This window comes from Aplidium turbinatum, chromosome 16 (genome assembly GCF_918807975.1).
Source record: "Aplidium turbinatum chromosome 16, kaAplTurb1.1, whole genome shotgun sequence".
Classification (NCBI taxonomy): domain Eukaryota; kingdom Metazoa; phylum Chordata; class Ascidiacea; order Aplousobranchia; family Polyclinidae; genus Aplidium; species Aplidium turbinatum.
In genome coordinates, this window is record NC_137487.1 from 13482995 (window position 1) to 13502356 (window position 19362).

Consider the following 19362-nt stretch of genomic DNA (forward strand, 5'->3'; position numbering starts at 1 on the left):
CCAGAAGTAAGCCTGGGTACGACAAACAAACAATTGTACAGTCGATAACTTCACCAGCGTGAAACAATGATTGAATTTTAAACGTTACCATCGTAGTGCATACCAACAAAATATATATTTTTTTTTTACCAAACATTGGCCCGTCTCCATTACGCAAGTATCACTTCGATTATGACAATTGCATGCTTCACACTTGACAATTCCACGACCTTGCTGAATTTTCATGTAGCCTGGGCTGCATTTCTGAAAGTAGAATTTATGACAATTTCCAAGAAGAACAGTGAATAATATTTGCAAATTGCAATGTACTGTTTTAACTTTTTTTTACATAGATGTTTGGAAAGATGCAGAAAAAACTCTAACTGATGTTTCTGCCAGAGATTTATAAAAGTAGTTTACAATGTCCAACTACTTGCCAAAAAAGGGATGTGTTAAATCTAAGTGTTGCCAGAAACTGTTCAAAATTTTTGACTAAAGTAATAATTTACAGTAGTGGTTTTTTAGTTTTTTTTAATAGTTTTTTTTTCATCCCTGGTCTCTGTACCTCGCAAGATAGTCCAGTGTATCCTGGAGGGCAAAAACACTGTTCTAGTCCAATTGCAGATTCATATACTGAACCAGGATCGCCTCTTCCTCCTGAACCAGGAATTGCAAGATCAAGGAAAACATTGCTGAGTCTAGAAATAACAATGTGAGCATTACCACCAGAATTGCCATAAGTGTTGCCAGTTTCTTTCAATCCGAACTTTACTAACATAAGTAACAAAGGATTGTACTATCTATAGATCTACACATGCTTGGTACAATCCAAACGAAATTGGTATGAGCCTGGATGCTGTGCAATCTTTCACCCATAGAAGCAGTTTTGATTGATTTTAAATGATAAGCAGTAAAAACTTAATGTCTTATCATATAAATTGCAATCACCTATCGTGACAATCAAGAAAGTCGAAACACGGTTTAGGCTACCATACCTGGACCTGTCCGTCAGATAACCATAAGAAGCTTTGATGAGAAAGAACTTAATGTTTTTAAGAATGCTGGAAAACTCAGCCCTGGTTACGTTTGCTCCAGTGTCTACATCAGTCCAACCAAACTGAAAATAGACATGTAGTAATTTAAAGGAAAGCATCTACTTTATCGCATGTAAATTACATAATTGTTGGTGACATTTTTATGACCATAAATCAACAATTATTTCTTGATGTTTTGAAATACAGTACTTGAAATTATATGCAATAGGCCTATAGAAATTAAATTAAACAATATTATTAATAAATTAATAATACAAAACAGTGCTTACTTAGTGCCAAGCAAAGAGCCAAAAAGTGCAAATTAAAACAATATATTTGCTAAAGGCCTTACCATCCAAAAACGCAAACACTCTATTTCACATTTAGTAGAATGAGATTTTTAGCAGGTTGTTATCCCAATAGACAAACTGTTAAGTTTTTGGAAAGCAAAATTTATATTTGCTTTAGTAGCCTACTTGTATTAAAAAGGCTACTTTATCTTTATTTCGCCTACTTAAATTAGCCTAAGAGGGTAAGTTTGGTGACACTACAATTTTTTTATTTGGAGATTCAACATCAGCGCAATTTGCGATTTAGCCTACTGCCTTCGGTTTAACAATTTTCTAAACGGCCAAAATGTAATCATAAGAGCTTCGAACGGTCGTGATAATAACCTACAAAGATCGCAAAAACAACCACAGCACAATTTGTTATCTTATTTGTAAGCCCCACTCCTACCTCTGTCATTGGCACAACCTTAGTTTGCGGATGTCCAGCAGCTGGGTCACCTATTTTGTATTGAATAGTTTGAACAAAATCTTCACCACCTCGCATAATAACACCAGCTGCGGAATCGATACCTGGACCACTGGATACTGCCGAGGCATAGTCAATCATGTAAGACAACTTTCCTCCATATGACAAAGACTAAAACAAAACAAAAATATACAATAAAAATAAATAATAAAATAACTTCCAAAAACTATTCAAAAATTAAAAAAAACTATTCAAAAAGCGTACTTTACGTTAGTTTGTTATGGTGTACAAAAGATTTCAAACTTATTTTAAAGGCTTGATAAGGGCTATTTGCATAGCCGAAAAGGTTTGCTATTTAAGTTTTGTTTTTATAATGTTAAATTTTGAGTTGTTTCTCAATTATGTCTGTTTATGGTTAACAAAAGATATACAGTTTATGTAAACATTACTTTGTTTTCATTAAACTGCATGGGTAGCCGCCAGTAATAAGGTTCTTCTCTGAATCTCAGCTTTACAGCATCTGCATTTGCTGTGACAATGTTGTTGGAAAAAAGTACTTCCTCAATTAATGATCGCGTATCAATGATGTTTTTGCTTCCATCTGCTTGGAAATCTAACGATATCTGTAAAAAATGTAAATGCAGGGGACCATGTGTGGTATTCTGCACAACTTACAGCATATCTTGAAACAAATTGTCACAATCAACCAATCAGCTTTTTGCGTTGATTTAGATTTATTTTGCAAACTAGTTATAACACAATAGATAGGCTACTGTAACCTACAAATGATAATCACATGTTTCAATGGTAACTGTAAGTGCCGCAACTATGAAACTGCTTTTTAGCTTGCAAAGCGAAAAATCACAAGAGTGTTTATGTCAACATAATGCAAGAATGATAACCGCACAAAGCAGTATTGAACAATTTGTAAACTTTTATTTTTTGTATGTCGGTCATACACTGCGACAGTTTTTCAGCATCGATCTATTTGCAAAACTCAATAGTGCAAAGCCAGACATGAAGTACAAGCACTCGCAAAAGCTCAGTTTTAACTTTGATAAAGTGCATGGAGCTGGTTCGAAGTAGGAAAGCATTTAAGCATAAACCAAGTTAATAATGATGAAAGAAGCCTCAAAAAGGGAAAATCCTAAAACAGAGTCGAAAAATTCGTTCAGCCAAAAGTTCCGCCAAGACCAAGTCTACTCTAAATGCATTTTAAAATACAGTTAGCTACATGTGGTGGAACAGTTTTTGTTGTATTCCCCTGCAATCATTTCACTTTGCAATTGTGAAATCGAAATGTACCAGCGTCGCATTTTATCAAGCAAAAATGCAAGTTGTTATTAGCTCAAGCAAAATGAGACCAAGAGTAGGTAAGCAAAAAGCTGAAGCGGTTGCGCAAGTGAAGTTATTTTCAGCATTATTGGCAGCGCATTTCGTTGATGCATTTGACCAGACACTCACCACAATCTCAAGCGGTTCTTCAAGAGCTATCTATTTGCAATTTAAATGAGATCTGTAACAAATCTTAACTTTTCCACGTTGATTGATGGTCGGAAAATGTCAAATTGACAAAAGCAGCTAGTCTCATCACTAATGTAAAGTGATGACATTTTCTTGACTCTGCACTGTATTGTCTATCAGCCAATCACTAATGCATTAAATCATTGCCTTCTGCATGAATAAGTTATATGTACTTTTACTGAAGATAACTAATACTTTGCATCTGAGCTATGTGTTTTGATAAGAAAATACGCTGGTAGTTAACATTACACACAAGTCGGTATAGCAGCTGGTGGCTTTGAAAGATCATAAAACACAGCGCACTTTTATGACAATAAACTGAAGTTAGGTCAGGCATTGAGCACTTCTTTTGTCCTGTTGGTAATATTTACTGTCAAATAAAAAGTTAACATTGTCTTGGTACGAATCACAAACAGACTTACCGGTGGTCCCCAAACGTAAGTTGCTTGGGTGCATTTGTTTGTTACTCCTGAGCAATAACACGACGAGCAACCGTGAGGATTACTCGATGCAAGGCCAAACGTGCCCTGAGCGCATTGATCGCACTTGTTCCCAACTACGTTCTCCTGTAACCATTGTACATTTGATTGTTGAATGTTCAGTTTGTGTTTTGAGACGAAGCTACGTTCATTAATTATAGATTTTAAATCGACTTGCCTTGCAAAAACACCTTCCTTCATCTGAGCAGCTGCAGGTACTCTGATCAGTGCACCTTTCAGGTGTGGTACCGTGAGGATTGCAATCACAAGAACGGCAATCAGGAAAGTTAAAGTATCCATCTCTGCAACAAAATGTTGATAAAAAATGACTGCAACAAAACGTTGATAAAATTAAGTCATGTACCTAGAACCGTAATATCTGTGAATCTACAACTTTTATTAGCACTAAGCCAGCCACACAGTGACTCTGTCAAGAGTACAAAACTGCTAGTCAGGTAAATAAAATAATATAACAGTGTTGTAAGGGTAGGGTACATATTACAAGAACAAAATCAATTTATTGGATAAAAATCTGTAGTACCTGCACTGATCACATTGTTGGCTTCCATATTGACTTTTGCATGGGCATTGTCCTGTTTCACTGTTGCACACTGAAGATGGTGACGTACCGACGGAATTGCAATCACAAGTCTTAACAAACCAACAACGTCAGTTAGGATTTGCTGTCGTTGTAGTCACGTGCCACAGTCGTGTGATGTCACTACACAAATCAAAGCTCACTCCCTTGAGGACTGATTTGAAAACGAGTGGGCTAGTTTAAAGTTAAAGTAGCCTACTTCATAGAAGAAAAAAAAAACAATTCTCTCACCTTGCAACCAGAATGTTGTTCCCACTGATATGACCCAGCAACGCATTGTGAACAGCCAAAGCCTTCAGTATTAGGTGGACATATACATTGGCCAGTCACTGTATCACAATTTCCATTCGTCGCAGCACAGTCACATGCTAAAATCACAAAATAACCATTTTTTTTAAATAAAAATTTTTAAGTTAATTAAACAGCATGGAAAATAATCCCTTTGATATTCTTGAAATATAAACAAAAAACTATATTACTCGTCAAACTGCATATTAAAAGTCCATGCAGAAATGTCCCAAATGATTATTTTTTCGACAGTCTACCGTCGGTAAGCGCAAGACAGCTATTCTGTCTCTTGAACATTTCATTTTTTTTTTAAATTTTTATCAAATTTTTGACAGTTTGTGATTAATTTATTTGTAAATAAAATCATCAAGTTTGTGTTAGAATGAGCAAGAGCTTATCACGACTGATTAATAGTGATTTCTAGTTAGTTCTTAACGCGACATCTTGATATACTTAAAAACAAGCTTTCACTCACCAGTGCATCCACTGGAGCTAAAACGGTAAAAGCCGTTAGCGCAAGTGTCGCATAGTTGGCCTTTTACTCCGATTTTGCATGAGCAAATCCCATCAGATGTGCATTGCAAAGTCAAACTCCCAGTTCTATCACAGTTGCAGGAAACGCACATTCCAGCTTCAGTGCTCAAATAGTTATTCGTCTGTTAGAAAAGCAATTAAATAGCTTGAAGTTGAAATAAGGTCATTTAGTGTACACTACGGTGTCCGACGTTTTCTTCGTAAACAGTTTTTCGTAAAACAATTGTTCGTAAGCAATTCTTCGTAAAAGCAATTCAGTATTGCAATATTACATTAACGTAAACCGATCAATATGTGTTTATATCATCAGTTGATTACTTGGTTGGAATTGATATCAAGTGTTTTACTGATTTGAGAGGTACAACGATACAAAGTCTTTAATTTGTTTTTGTGTTTAAGCATGGCATTCAACAAAGCAATGGCATTCTAAATAAAAGCATGATTATTATTATTATTATTGTTTGTTAAGAGAAACACAAAACTTGTTACAAAAGTTCCCAATAACTGGTCGGTTGATTAATAGGTAGTGTCAGTCTCTGAATCGATAGGCGTGGGTCTGATTCCCTGTCGGGTCATACAAAAGACTTGGCATTCAACAAAGAAATGGATTCAGGGTAAAAGGGTATTTTTCTACGCCTCTAAACGCTGCAGTGACACTTTGCAAAGAGCTGAGAGCAACGCATATCTGCGGTGTATATAGCGGTATAGAGGCTAAGAACACATGTCATCAGGCTATAATCCAAATCGTTGCAATAAGCTACAATTGCATTTGTTTATGTCAATACTCTAACTCTTAACTAAAGAGTTATTTTTATCAAAACCAAGGGTAGAGATTGCATCAAAGTTGCTGTCGCAATAACTTCAATATTATGAACTTACTGCGCACGTATCGCACTTTCTCCCATACACACCAGGTTTACAAGAGCACTGGCCACTGACGGCATCGCATTGACGACCACTAGAACCAGACGGGTGACACTCGCAAGGGCCACAGTTCTTACGAACCAAAGCATCTCCATAATAAGCTGCAAAATCGTTTTTTGTTAAGTATTTTAATTGAAAAATTTTATCGTAAAATTTCCATCGTTCTTGATCATGAAAGACATAGCATCCCAACAAATAGAGCCATTACATAATATACGGAATATCTTAGTAAAAACAAAGTTGGATTTGTTTACGCAAACGCTTAAAGAAGCATTAGAAAACTCACATTGTCTCTAATCACCTAGATATTTTATAACAAATAATTATTTTCTATTCAAAGATTCACTACCCGCTTCACATCTTTCGCAGTGATCCCCAGCAGTATGTCCTTGGCAAGATGTGCACATCCCTGTGACGGGGCTGCATGTCTGTGAGTTTCCATTGCATTGGCATGGTTGACAGCTGCCTCCAAGTTTAGCAGGTTCACCGAAGTAGCCATTGACACAGCTGAAGTTAAAAACGATTATGCCAGATTTATCCGTGTTAAACTATAGTCCACGACTTTTAAAGCATTTGAAGCTTTTCAGTAATTGACGACAATGTAGAATTGTAGATAATACGACTTACTGTTCACATGTTTTTCCAGTATAACCTACTGGACATTCCAGGCATATCATGTTGCCATTACTTCTATCTAATTGGCAAGTTGGACTAAAATTGTTGCTGGAGATGGGTAGCGGACATGAGCATCTACATAATACAAAAAAAGGATAAAATTTGTCTACTATTTTTGATCTACAAAGTTAATAAATTTGATCCAAGTATATTTAGTGTAGGATAGAAACAATTTCTACAGAAGAATAAAAAATTTACCTTTGACAATCTCTGGACGTTCCCCAAGTAGCATCTCCATAGTAACCAGGTTTGCAACGTTCACAGTGTGTTCCCATCGTATTGTCATGGCAATTCTAACATGTTATATCATAATCATCACACTTCCGCGTTTAAAATACTATAGTTCAATGTTGCTACATGTTAGGTCGACAAAGGAAGACTGAATGTTTTCGTAAAACAATTTCTTATTTCATCACAAACACACTTTCAAACTCGCTTAATTGTCAAAATTCTTACCTCACAAACTCCATTCAGTTGGTTACAAATTCTCGAGTGTCCATTACATTGACATGGCAAACAGTTCATGCCACTTCTGTTAATCATAAAGTGAGATTGAATTAGAAGTTTAGCTTTCGTGTAATGGCTATAACAAGTTATTTTGATTATCTAATCGTCACACTCAGCAGTCAAGAAAGTCATTTGGGAGTTGACTTGAAAGGATAAAAACAAACTGTTCAACTCATCTGATTATTATCAGGAGGTTGCAATCGGGAAAGTATAACCTAAGTTTATTGTGAAAAAGACTGCGATTTGTGTTTTAAATAGAACGTGGTTTATTCACATACCTCCAGTAGCCGACCTTGCAGCTCTCGCAGGATAAACCGGCGTAACCTGGTGGGCATTCACACACTTCCACTGAACGAGCTACCTCGCCATCCCCGTTAGGTATCGCAACATCAAAATAAACGTCACGAATTCTGTAACAAATGTCATTCTGTAAATGATTCTGTTCATAAATAACATTAGGTTAGACAGATTATGCTAGACTGATCGATGTGGAGGCAGGGTGTGAAGGCGATTGCGGCACTTGGAGATGAATCCGGCCACTCTCGGTAACGGGGACATCACCGGATTAAAACTGGACTACTCCACTACTACATTACAATTATCAAACTAGCCTCAACAACCCGCTTTTACTTTTTTTACTCTTAACGATATTTTCAGAACGTTTAAATGTAACAAAAAAACATTTCTATTTTTTTCAAGTGGTGAAACAACATTTATTACTTGCTAACCAAAAATTGCGTTACACCTGATAAGCAAACATAATATGATGGTAAATAGAATTAATTTTATAAATAACAAGTCCTTAGTCGTGGCGGAAAGAAGATAAGGATACAAAACCGTAGGCTTACCTGTAAACAGCTCCGTTGTTGCGACTATAGACAGCACGAACGAGCAACCGGGTGACATGTTCAAGAACCGTCATCATCTCAGATTTGTTGATGGGTCGGCGAGTCTCTGCATCTACCCATCCAAAGCTGTCTCCATTCGCAACCAATGGCACAGAAACTTCTTGCTCTAGTTGCGGGTCTACCAATAACCCTCGATAGTTGTATATGATTGCCTTGTCACCATTCTGTGAAGGAATAGTTATATTGTAATACTGTAGTTCTTGCAAAAATGTTATGTAATCATGAAATCAAGTGAAGCACTGCTGCTAATAACAGCAACTTCAGGCGTACATAGTGAATACTGCAGATGTGATGCACTGCAATTTACGAAAGCATGTTAAAAACAAAATGACCTACAGACAGCATACTATGAAGCTCATGCAATGGAGCCCGCAAAACTGTTTTAACTTGGCTTCCAAAAAGTCCTTGTGACTGTCGATAATTAACCCCTTTCAATCAGACAATCAAAAGGAACAAAAGTACTCTAATGTAATGCAGCGAAAGATTTTGTAGCAAATGGAATGTGTCCTATACGCCTGCATTTATATACAACATTGCCTATCAAATAACATAAACACACCTCTAACACAACGTCAGCATCTTGTATCGGCAAAGCAACTTGTCCTTGAAAAATATCGTAGGACACAATATAACGTAAGTTTCCACCATACGACGAGAGCCGTTCACCTGCGTACCAAAGCATTCGTCAATGGATTATTGACAAAATGTAAAGTAAATAGATATAGCTACCAAGCTTGCATTTGTAACAAGGCATTTAGATAGCCCTGAGCAGCACCACCCAAAAAAGTTTCTTGTGTTTTTATATAAATGCAGTAGGAGTTAACGAAACGTCGAAGTTTAAACTATTGATTTGAAAAGTAAACAAGTTTTATCTTTTGTTAAAAACTATGAATTACAAGGTCATGAAAAAATTGTATCTCGAAAGCAATTTAACGCACAAGCCAATCATAAAATCGTTACTGAACCTAAATAGTCCCTTGGTGCAGACCAATAGTACATCGTAGTTCCGACTTCTCTGGCAGCTTGTCCGTGCTCAACGTACGGTTCTTCCAAGTCTGGATCCATTTGAGCCGGACTGCTTCGTCTACTCCTCCTGTCACGGACTTCCCATCCTTGATTGGTTTGCACTGGCGACCTTGGTTTATTAAAAAAGATATTGTTTTGTCTCCAAATTCTTTTTATTTCATCTAATTCTGAGGTTTTGCTTGAACAGAAAATGAATGGTAGGCCTATGCTTTTGTGATCAACAAATCTTAAGTAAGTTAATTTACCAATTACGTTCTTGTTTTGAAGTGCTAGAGCTGTTGGAAGGTGATTTACAATGCCTATCTGTTACATTCGCGAAAAAAATTGCAATGGTAACAAAAAGTAAATGAAATAATTCTTAAAAAGTAGCTTGCATATAATCAAAGATTGAAAACGCCAGCTCAAGAAAAAGCTTCAAATATAGGGCGCTTCGTTGTACTGTACGTTAGCAAGTAGGAATTGTTTGCAGAAGGTATTCTATCTTGTTCATCATGTTTTATCTCACAACAAGAATAAAACGTTACCAGTGCAAAGTCGAGGATTGACAATTGCCAGTTATTCTGGAGCAGTAACACGCTTCGCATCCATGTGGGTTGTTACTTTGCAAATTGTAGTATCCAGACTTGCATTCAGAACAACTTTCTCCACCTACATTTTTCTGAATACATAATACACATTGTATAAGGTATTTATGACGAAATCTGCAATAAGCAGTTTAAGAATTTTGCTCACAAAATTGATGCAATATTGAGAAAAAGATGTTGAATATATCAGTTTTAGAATTTACATTTTTTTTTCATTTTTTAAGTAACGTTCAGTTTCTTTCCTTATAAAATTATGTTTCAGTCTTACTTTGCACACACATTGTCCTGTACAAGGATCGGAGTTCAAACTTCCAGTTATATTGCAAAGACAAGGCTTGCATGAGGGGAAACCATGGTAACCACGAGCGCACCTAAAGTCATAAAAATACCTTAATTGTTGACAGAGAATTCGCTTTTACCTATCAGTGTTTTCAAAAATCTAACAAAATGATAACACAGCAATTAGTTTTAAAATATTCACTAATATTGAAGTGGAAACATCCAATTATAAATTCTGTCTACCTGTCGCATCTTGGTCCGGTATATCCATCCTTGCAATAGCAATATCCCGGAAATAGATTCTTTTCAACGTCCGTAAACGTAGCATCTTTTACACAAACGTGAGGCCCTCTACCTTTAGGCACTCGTGTGCCACCAAACGGATTACAGACACATCGAATACATGGATTCCTGGAATCCGCGTCCAGCTCAAGTGGGCGATAGTATCCATCGATACACCTAAAAAAAAACAACGTTACAAATCTTACTCGCATTTACCGGCAGGCTTAGTGAACAAACTGATAACCTACATGGTGAATGCATTACGTATTTGATTTGGTAACTCTATGTACTTGACATTTTTTTTTCGAAGAATCTACAATCATTATATTTAAAAATATCCTTAGTTGAAACATTGACCCAAAGAAAACAACGTCACGCATCATGACGTCAGAGCATCAGGTGACGTAATTTTACTTTTGCTGAAAACATACGAATTGTGGTTGAATTTATAATTTAATTAAATTAATTTAATTATGACTAAATTTACAATTTAGTTTCAACATACGTTTCACAGTTGATTCCATCTGTGTTGTCCCTGCAGCCCACACAAACTCCACCTCCAATGTAATCTCCATGGATGTTCAAACTGTCTCCTCTTTCAGCAACATCACGATCATAGAAGCAATCGTCAGCATGCCCATGGCAATTACAAGCTGATTAAACAACACGCATGTGAATATGTATCATTTTTTTCGCCACGATTATGGAAAGACTGAGTTAATAAAAACGATACATTTTCTACATCTATGCAAAAGAAGTAACCATTATTAATGTTATTATTATGAGAGTATTATAATTTAAAAGTTAAGAAACGAAAGCGAGGAAGACCAAAGAGACAAAAGTGGAAACTGTGTTTTAGAAATCTTGAATAGTGGAAATCAAACAAATAGAGACTGGTGGCAGGGTGATGTGGCGACTATGATCCGCTCTAGTGATCTCACTTGAAGTGGGAATAAAATCCGAAGAAAACGATTGTTATTATTTTATACAGCACAGTCTTGTTTGTCATATATTCTGAAACGGTATTCACCTTCGCATTGAAATCCCTTGTTTCCAGGTTGCCATTTGAGTTGGCTGTAACCTTGCGCACATGCATCACAGTTTGGTCCAGCAGTGTTGTGTTTACACTCGCAAGATAGCAGCTGTTTCAAAACAAATAAAGTATTTATACAAAAGTTGTTTGAGTGATGTTCACATGAAATCAATCGTTTTGTACAATTAAAAACAAGCTTATTAGTATTTGATGTATTATGGTAGGCTATCGCTAAAGAAATTAGACGTAGTTATTGCGATAATTGCCCCAAGGTGTATTTATTGTCAACAAGTACTTATTCTATTCATTTACTTCATGATAAGCTTAAGTATGTGTAAAAGTAATTAATCTTATAAACTGTATAGAAAATAACCCGATGACGGTACCCCAGTTTCAGGATCAGCTGGACAGGTGGTGGCGTGTCCGTAGCAGATACACATTCCTCCGATACTAATATCCTTGATCGAGTAGAAATACTGTTAAAAGGAAGTGTTTGAAGTTTAGTGAAGTTGTTCAGACAAGGATTGTAACAAACAATACAGGCTCAGAACAAAAACTTCTTTAAGTTTTCTTGTATTGATTTCCCGTTCGGCAACGTTTGATTGTCGCAACAAAGAAATTCTCTAACCAGAAAAGCTGTGGAATCATCAAAATCCCTAAAGGTTCCCACGGAACGTCACTGGACACTAATTGTTGGTGCTGTAATTTCATGTAATAAGGGGAAGATTGAAGTGGCTCAAATGGTGATAGTCTCATACAAACATGTTGCTCTGAGTTCCTATCAAACTACTTATGACGTCATGATCTTTGGCAAGTCAGAATATGTCACCGAAACGCAAGTCAACCTTCACTTCGAACGATCATGCCATCTATTGCATGACATAACCTAACCACTCTAAGCCTCAATCACATATCAAAATGTCTCTGTCTGTGATGCAACTGTTGTCTGAAAGTAGGTAGGCTATGTAACATTAGGCAATGTAGAAATAATGTACTCTGAAATATAGACTGGGATAGAGAGAATTACGCCAGCACTTAGCACATTGAAACACTTCTGTTTAACGTAAGAGCTTTTTCCGACATTCGGCTTAAAACAGACAAACATTCGTCAAAATCAAGAGCGTTATTACGATTTAAAGATTGTGGTTTAAAAACACTTGTCAATTGCTATCACTACAAACACCATCAGAGCATTTAAAATTAGTTAGGTTAGGCACAACCTACACTAAACCTTCCCATAATTAATGAGATTTAATCTGCTTTTGAGACGTACTAAAAATCAGGTTAAAGGCATTTAACTCGGTAATTAACTAAATGCAAGTGGAAGAAAATTTTCAACTGATTTTGAAAAAAATCTATCTCTGAGTCCAAATCAGGAATTTTCCTTTTCATCTTTCTTACAAAAATATAAAAACTTCCGCACTATAGTATAGGCTACTTTTGGTTTGACTTATGCGCTATTAAAAATTCTATTACCATAATGCACCAATTGATACAATAATGATTTGAAAGAGATCACTTCCGCAGAATATTTATGCAAGCAAAATTATCTGCAAACAATTTCAGCGCTGTTATCCGACTTTTATTGGGTTTGCAGAATGAGGTGCAGAATCGGACAAGAACAAATTTTGTTACATAACTATCAAATTATCCCCAAAAAAGACTATTAAAAATACAAGCCGAAAAGCCAATAAACATTAAACTTGTCAATCTAATATGATACGTTTTACTACTTGAATACGGTGGAGCACAGAAACAGTATTCGTGGATACTATGCTTTAGTTTTTTTTCAGTCCTCGATCCGAACATGGTAACTCAATTTTCCAACGTAAACCACAGTTGAAACATTTACTTTGAACCGCAAAAAATATCTATACTGAAAGGGTTCATGATTTAAAGGTGCCAAATTGGTGCAATTAACAAAGCATAAAATTTAAATAAACAAAGGCAGTGAATTGCTGTGTTGGTGCTTAGAAACACAAGCAACCACAAGAAAAAGACAACTAACTTTGTGTGTTGTCATCATTAAAAAATTTACATTAGCAAATGACTCTTTTGAAACTGAAAGCTGTCTATTCGGTTTAGACAGCAAGGCAGACAACAACCAGGAAGTCATGAAGAAAAATAATAGAAATTTTCAGACCATAGAAGGATCTAAGTAAATTTATTCCCATCCAAGAACAAGAGTTTTAAAGCGTGTTAGCTTTCAAACAAAACTTAATTGCTAGTTTTACAAGCCATTAATGGAAGCGAAAGAATAACCATGAAAGACTAGCACAAATTCAACTGGTTTTAGATCTGTCGGCAACGCTAAACCGACTTTGAAAAAAAAACGCCACAGTTTCTGAGAATAGCTTCTGGAAATTAATTTCAAATACGCCGCTGGCCGCCAAATGCAATGTAACTGTAAACCAGATTTACTGAGAATACATGTCGTATATCGTCTCAAACCCAATCGTACATCGTAAACCCCATTCTACAGTATTCTCGAAACTTGAAAGTAGGCTACATTATTCAAGATAAATAAATTTTATCTCGATAGGATTGGAGGCAAAATGAAAGTATGCCAGGCAAATATAAGACAACAGCTTAGCCAAAATGAATAATTTCTTACAAAAAGCGGCATTATGTTGTTTCATTGCATGTTAAAGTGTTAGTTCATTATCTTTATTAGCACCTTAGTGCTTTAGTTAAGCTTCTATGGCACAATGACTTAAAGCAAATGAAATTTATTATTTTCATCGTCTTTGCAAAATATATACAGTAGTGCTGGACCCACAAGTCTTACCTCCAAAATGACGTCGATCATAGACATTGCGCCACACGGACACAAGTCAGAAGCTATGACGTGCATTTGTTTTATTGTTAAATCACCTCGACGCCTAATTACAGTTCTTCGGGATCGACGGTCTGCCATTCCGGCAAATGAAAACAATTTCAACCGATGTTTTCTATTATTGTGATTGGAATGCGATTTTAAATGTGCATACACTTTTCTTCGATCTTTCGTTCTTTGGTTAAACAATTCTTGCAGATCACCTTTTGTCATTTCCATTAGTTTTTGTATACGAAAGTCTCGATTCGTTAGATTCATACTTGAAGAATGCAAGGCCAGTATTGACAAAATTAATAAAATATTTATCACAATCACATGTAATATCCACATCTCTTCCGTATCACTTGTTCTCCAATAGATGTGAAAGAGAGAAAATAACAAGACATGCATCAAGCAGCATTTATATGTTTATATCAATTAGCAACACCTTTGTGTCTTTCGTCGCTACAAGAAATAGAAGTTTTAATTTTAGGCACAAGTCCCATGGCTATCTATTCGCGGTTATACTCTATTTTTAACCCAACTTTTTGTGAAACTACATTTTGTTGGTTTTGCTTGCAAGATGTTTAACTACTAAAAGCAATAATATGATGGCAAACCCTTCACTGAAGATAGTGTAAAAATAAAATGCATTTTAATTTCCTGTCTTTTGCAAGAAAGCAATAAACTGCAGAGAAAACTACTGTCGAGTTTATATTGAAAAAAAAGTCGTAGTTTGAAGCACGTAAAGTTAGAACATCACTCTTACATCGGCTACATTATTTTTTGATACAAGGAACAAGGAAGTATTAGCTTACTTCTTAATATCTTTCAGTGTATCTAAATACTTTTTCATTTAGGAATTTAAAAATGTCCGCATCAGAAAGATAAATATTTTTGTACTTCCTGAAAACGATTATGAAAACTTCTAGACCCTGTTAGATTTGACGAGTAACTTGAATAAATTTATATATTCTTGATATTTAAAAAAAATATTTACAATTGTACTCATACATGAAGAAATATTTCTGAATACAATACATTTCTAACTTTTCATGGCCTGCTACTGAATTATCATTGTACAAAAATATGATTACGTTTCAAGCTTCCTGAGATTCTATTACTTTCTCTCTAGCCTGACGTCTAGAACTAGGTATTACACCTGGTGTCGTCTCCGACCACAACAAAAACCTATGACCAGTAGACCGGCTACTTTGCTTTAATGACACACGTTCGATATAAAAAAAACGGCTGGCGATTGAATTGAGTGGTGATTTACAATCGAAGCCGGGTTTTAACCCTTTGCTTTTCAACGTTTTTTTGGAAGTTAACTGCTCAAGGGGGGGCCGTTTTTGGATCAAATTCAATCAGCTGTTACGAGTTATCCGCTGATGCTATTTCAACAGAAGTTGCACTGGTGTGAAAGCAAATCATTTGTCTATAAGTTTGAAAACTCATTATTTTAAAATTTTATATGTTAAACTTGATATTTCAATTTTTGCAAAGGTACCCAAAAACGACAATTTTGATTTAACTTGCCGCCTTTAATTAACCGTGCTAATCCGATTTCATGCAAACTTCTAAATAACAAAGAGCACGATCGAACGCACGAAGTGTGTGTGCGGTGTGCCGAATCATTGCATTGATTAGAATTTACGACTTGCGAGCAAATCTTATTGTAAACTACTCACTGATTCTAAAATAGTTACAATCAGAGTAATATTGTTACACGAATTTGAAAAAAACAAAACTGCGTTTGTCTTACATTTTTATCCTAAACTAATGCATTCCGAAACTCATGGCTAGCTTCTAGTTGTATGGAACCAAATTTCTCATAAGTAACACCTTAGCCTGCTTGAATAGCTGTTTACATCTTCGTTTGTGTATTTTAGGTCTACAATTGAGTTTGTAGTATGAATATTTTTAGTAGAGAGAAGACAATTGAACAAGTTGTTGAAATAATCTGAAATTTCTAAGTTCAAATTAGGTGCTTTTGAAATTGTGGATTTGTGTCAAGTCGCATCACGCAGGCCACATCATAAGTCATTTCGCTTACGGGTGTTTATAAACATGACTCATAAATTACATCCACAAAAAATACAGCATTTACATCAACAAAGCTAAGTTCGAAGCTCACTTTTTATTGAAGATTGTGTCAATCAATTTGAAAATACATTTTTAGTCAGCCAGCGTCGAAATAATGCAACAGCGAATTGAGGAACATGCGTAAACAAAGGAAATGTGAAATAACCCACAGTCAGCAAATCTACATAAATTTAACGTTTACAAATGTTGAATCAATGTAAAAGGACTGGATTGCTGACTGGGTCCTTATTGTTTGAAGCACTAAAAATACGCGTAAAAGCGACAACGTCAGCAAGGCAGTGATTATGTTTTTGGCCAAAAAAAAATAACGTTTTACTTCAAAGATAAAAATGATTATAACGAAGCTTCAAAGTTTGTCGTAAAACATTTTACTGAGATACAATAAACATAATCATTTTGTGCCAGATTGTGAGAAGACTTCCTAGATTCTTTCCAACCATTTGCATGATTGCAAATTATTTTCTATAACTTTATATTGCTAAAAAATGGCTTCTTTGTTGAAACAACATGGCTACAATTCTATAAAAAATTCTTAGGCCTACTACATTGAAGCAATGAAATTTTTTTTGTGATTTTGCTGATGACGTTTTACAATATCCGAGAAGTAAAAAATAATAATGATGAATTATTTTACAAAACTGTGGTTTGCAAGTGCTTCACAAAAAATTGTTGGGGGAAAATTTACTATTAGACGTAAAACGTTTGTAAAAGAAAATTGTCGGTTTACGTATTTATAATGTTTATTGCGCTGTTATCGAATTATAAACTGCCTGTAGGCTATTGTCTACCTTTGTGGTTGCCGGCCAGCTTAGAGCAGCATGCAAACTAAGCGTTTATGGTATTTGCATCGTGTTATGATTCTCGAAAATTTCCCACAAGGTCTTTATTTTTATCGTGATATTTTGTGCCTCTTCTGTCCTAAACTTGAAGTTATTGTGGAGCACTATCCACATCGGTTTTTAGACTCAGTCTTCATTGAAAATCTTTTGTGTGGTGCATCATTTCAAGTAGTGTCTTCCCCTAAACTGTTACACAAATCGCCCAGAACCAGGTTGATTATTATGTATCTTACAGCAGTTGAGAGCCCGTTATTGTATGTGTGGAATTATTACTGTAGATGTCTGACTAAATTCATGCCAAAGTCGAGCAAATTCTGCTTTCGGGATCCTTGCCGTTATTTACTGTATTTTTTGTTGATAAGTTTAGGCAGCATTTTTCCAAGATAAATGAAGACATCGGTTTTGTTCGTCACTTAGATTTAGTTTTCTCAGCATTATTTATTCATTCTTTGATCCACTAGTTTGTCCCACTTTTGGTATAATCGGATCATTTATAAATGGCGGGTCTTCACAATAGCCGGCCTCTTATACATTGGCGCAACGTATTCAGATGTTGAATCAATGATGAAGAAAGCTGATTTGTTGTTTGTCTTATGTGACGCCTAAATTTATGCCTCGTCTACAGTACAAAATATTTTGTAATGTACATTGTGTACATTGTACATTTTGTTTGTAGGCCTACATTACAAAATATTTTGTAATGTAGATGAGGCATTATCATCTTTATTTTGCGCTCTTTGGAACAAAACACAGTGCACTGTGAAACAAAAATACAGGACATAACAACAAGTAGGCGACATAAAGCAGTGAAGGGACGCCATCGAGTTAGCTGCTACGTGTAAATGGAGCCTATCTCATAATTTTGAGTGTATCTCACAATTACTGTTTGCAAAAACGCTATTTCTCCGGCTTCTCCCAAAAGCATTTGCAGTGATACATTTCCTCAATTGCAAGTTTTGTCAATGAGAGCATTTCCATAGAACGTTTATTTCGAAACCAGGTTTTCGTGTCTTTATCCAAGAGAAGATTTCTTATTGTAACGTTTTTTATTCGTCAATGAATATTATCTGCTTGAAACAACTGTTTTGAATATTTTGTGGCCTCCATAGCCTACTATTTTGATCGTAGATTGCTATTCTTCTTTGTAGAGCTGATAACGCAAAAAAGCTTGCTATTATTGTTTCTAATTAACAGCTTTGCGATCACTGGCTTTTCTTTGTAGCATAAGAAATAACGCGCTTTGTATTATTGAGGTCAAACCAAACAAAAGAAAGCAAGAGGATGCTTCTCTCTGCTCGCGCATATCGATGCACGAAGCAATTATGAGCTTATGGCTTGTCATCGCAATGTAATCCATTTCACGCTTTGCTGGAAGTTAGCTAGAAATAGCAAAAATTCACCAAAATCTTGAATTTACAAGAAAACTACACAACTTTTAGCATCAAATTTAATATCATCAGATCCGCCTGGCAATTTTAGGAAAAGTCAAGAAAAACCAAGTGCATGGCGTTACTGTGCTTCAAATAATTAAAGGAAATATGAGGGGGGGGCCAAATCTGGCCTCCCTTTGAGGAGCAAAGTGTTAAGCAAACGAAAATAACAAGGTCTTGAAAATCAAACCTTGCAAGTTGGTACAACCACTGCCTGACTCCAGGCCCTCTCTGAGCAAATGAAAAATATCGCAATGATCATGGTTTGCGTTAATTGATTTAATGGTGCTGGAATGGCCAATAGCGGTAAGGGAATTTGGAACTGATCCCTCCGAAGGTCTTGATCTATTTTAGTTTATTGTGGCCTGATTCATTTGTACTCTATTGACTACATTTATGAGAGCTTTTCAAATTAAAAATGCGCAAAATCTACGTTGTTTCGACATACTGTTACATTGAAACTAATTTCACATTTTTGAAATTCTACTCTTGAAGTCGAAGTAGTTGACAGCAGTAAACATCAACCAAAGCAAGAAAGTTTATTAAGATTTGACCTAATTCCCGCAATAAAACATCACATCGATTCCATGGAAAAAACGAGACGTAATGTTAAGACTGAAAAGAGAAAAAGGAAACACCAAATGAGTTCTTATCTTCATATGTGGCTTTATGGAGTATGACATCACAAAAGTGCGAGGTAGCAATGACGTAGGCACAATTGGGTGTCAGGAAAAGTTGTCGATTTGGAAACGCATCGCTTTA

General features: G+C 35.7%; 1 protein-coding gene across 1 annotated transcript in view; it reads right to left on the bottom strand.

Annotated features, from left to right (window-relative positions):
* LOC145785230 (laminin subunit alpha-1-like) overlaps positions 1–19362 on the bottom strand; it is a 52285-nt gene that overhangs the window by 21027 nt on the left and 11896 nt on the right. Inside the window, exons 7-32 of the mRNA XM_082596915.1 lie at positions 11797–11886; positions 11408–11519; positions 10883–11030; positions 10339–10554; positions 10085–10187; positions 9757–9890; positions 9172–9341; positions 8766–8872; positions 8147–8370; positions 7577–7708; positions 7248–7323; positions 6990–7084; positions 6744–6866; positions 6466–6623; positions 6072–6217; positions 5134–5314; positions 4602–4738; positions 4314–4423; positions 3951–4074; positions 3716–3859; positions 3234–3263; positions 2219–2392; positions 1752–1940; positions 975–1096; positions 545–677; positions 130–243 (exon numbers count right to left, since the gene is read on the bottom strand). Coding sequence (XP_082453041.1) covers positions 130–243; positions 545–677; positions 975–1096; positions 1752–1940; positions 2219–2392; positions 3234–3263; positions 3716–3859; positions 3951–4074; positions 4314–4423; positions 4602–4738; positions 5134–5314; positions 6072–6217; positions 6466–6623; positions 6744–6866; positions 6990–7084; positions 7248–7323; positions 7577–7708; positions 8147–8370; positions 8766–8872; positions 9172–9341; positions 9757–9890; positions 10085–10187; positions 10339–10554; positions 10883–11030; positions 11408–11519; positions 11797–11886 — 3492 coding nt within the window. The remainder of the gene's footprint in view (positions 1–129; positions 244–544; positions 678–974; positions 1097–1751; positions 1941–2218; positions 2393–3233; positions 3264–3715; positions 3860–3950; positions 4075–4313; positions 4424–4601; positions 4739–5133; positions 5315–6071; positions 6218–6465; positions 6624–6743; positions 6867–6989; positions 7085–7247; positions 7324–7576; positions 7709–8146; positions 8371–8765; positions 8873–9171; positions 9342–9756; positions 9891–10084; positions 10188–10338; positions 10555–10882; positions 11031–11407; positions 11520–11796; positions 11887–19362) is intronic.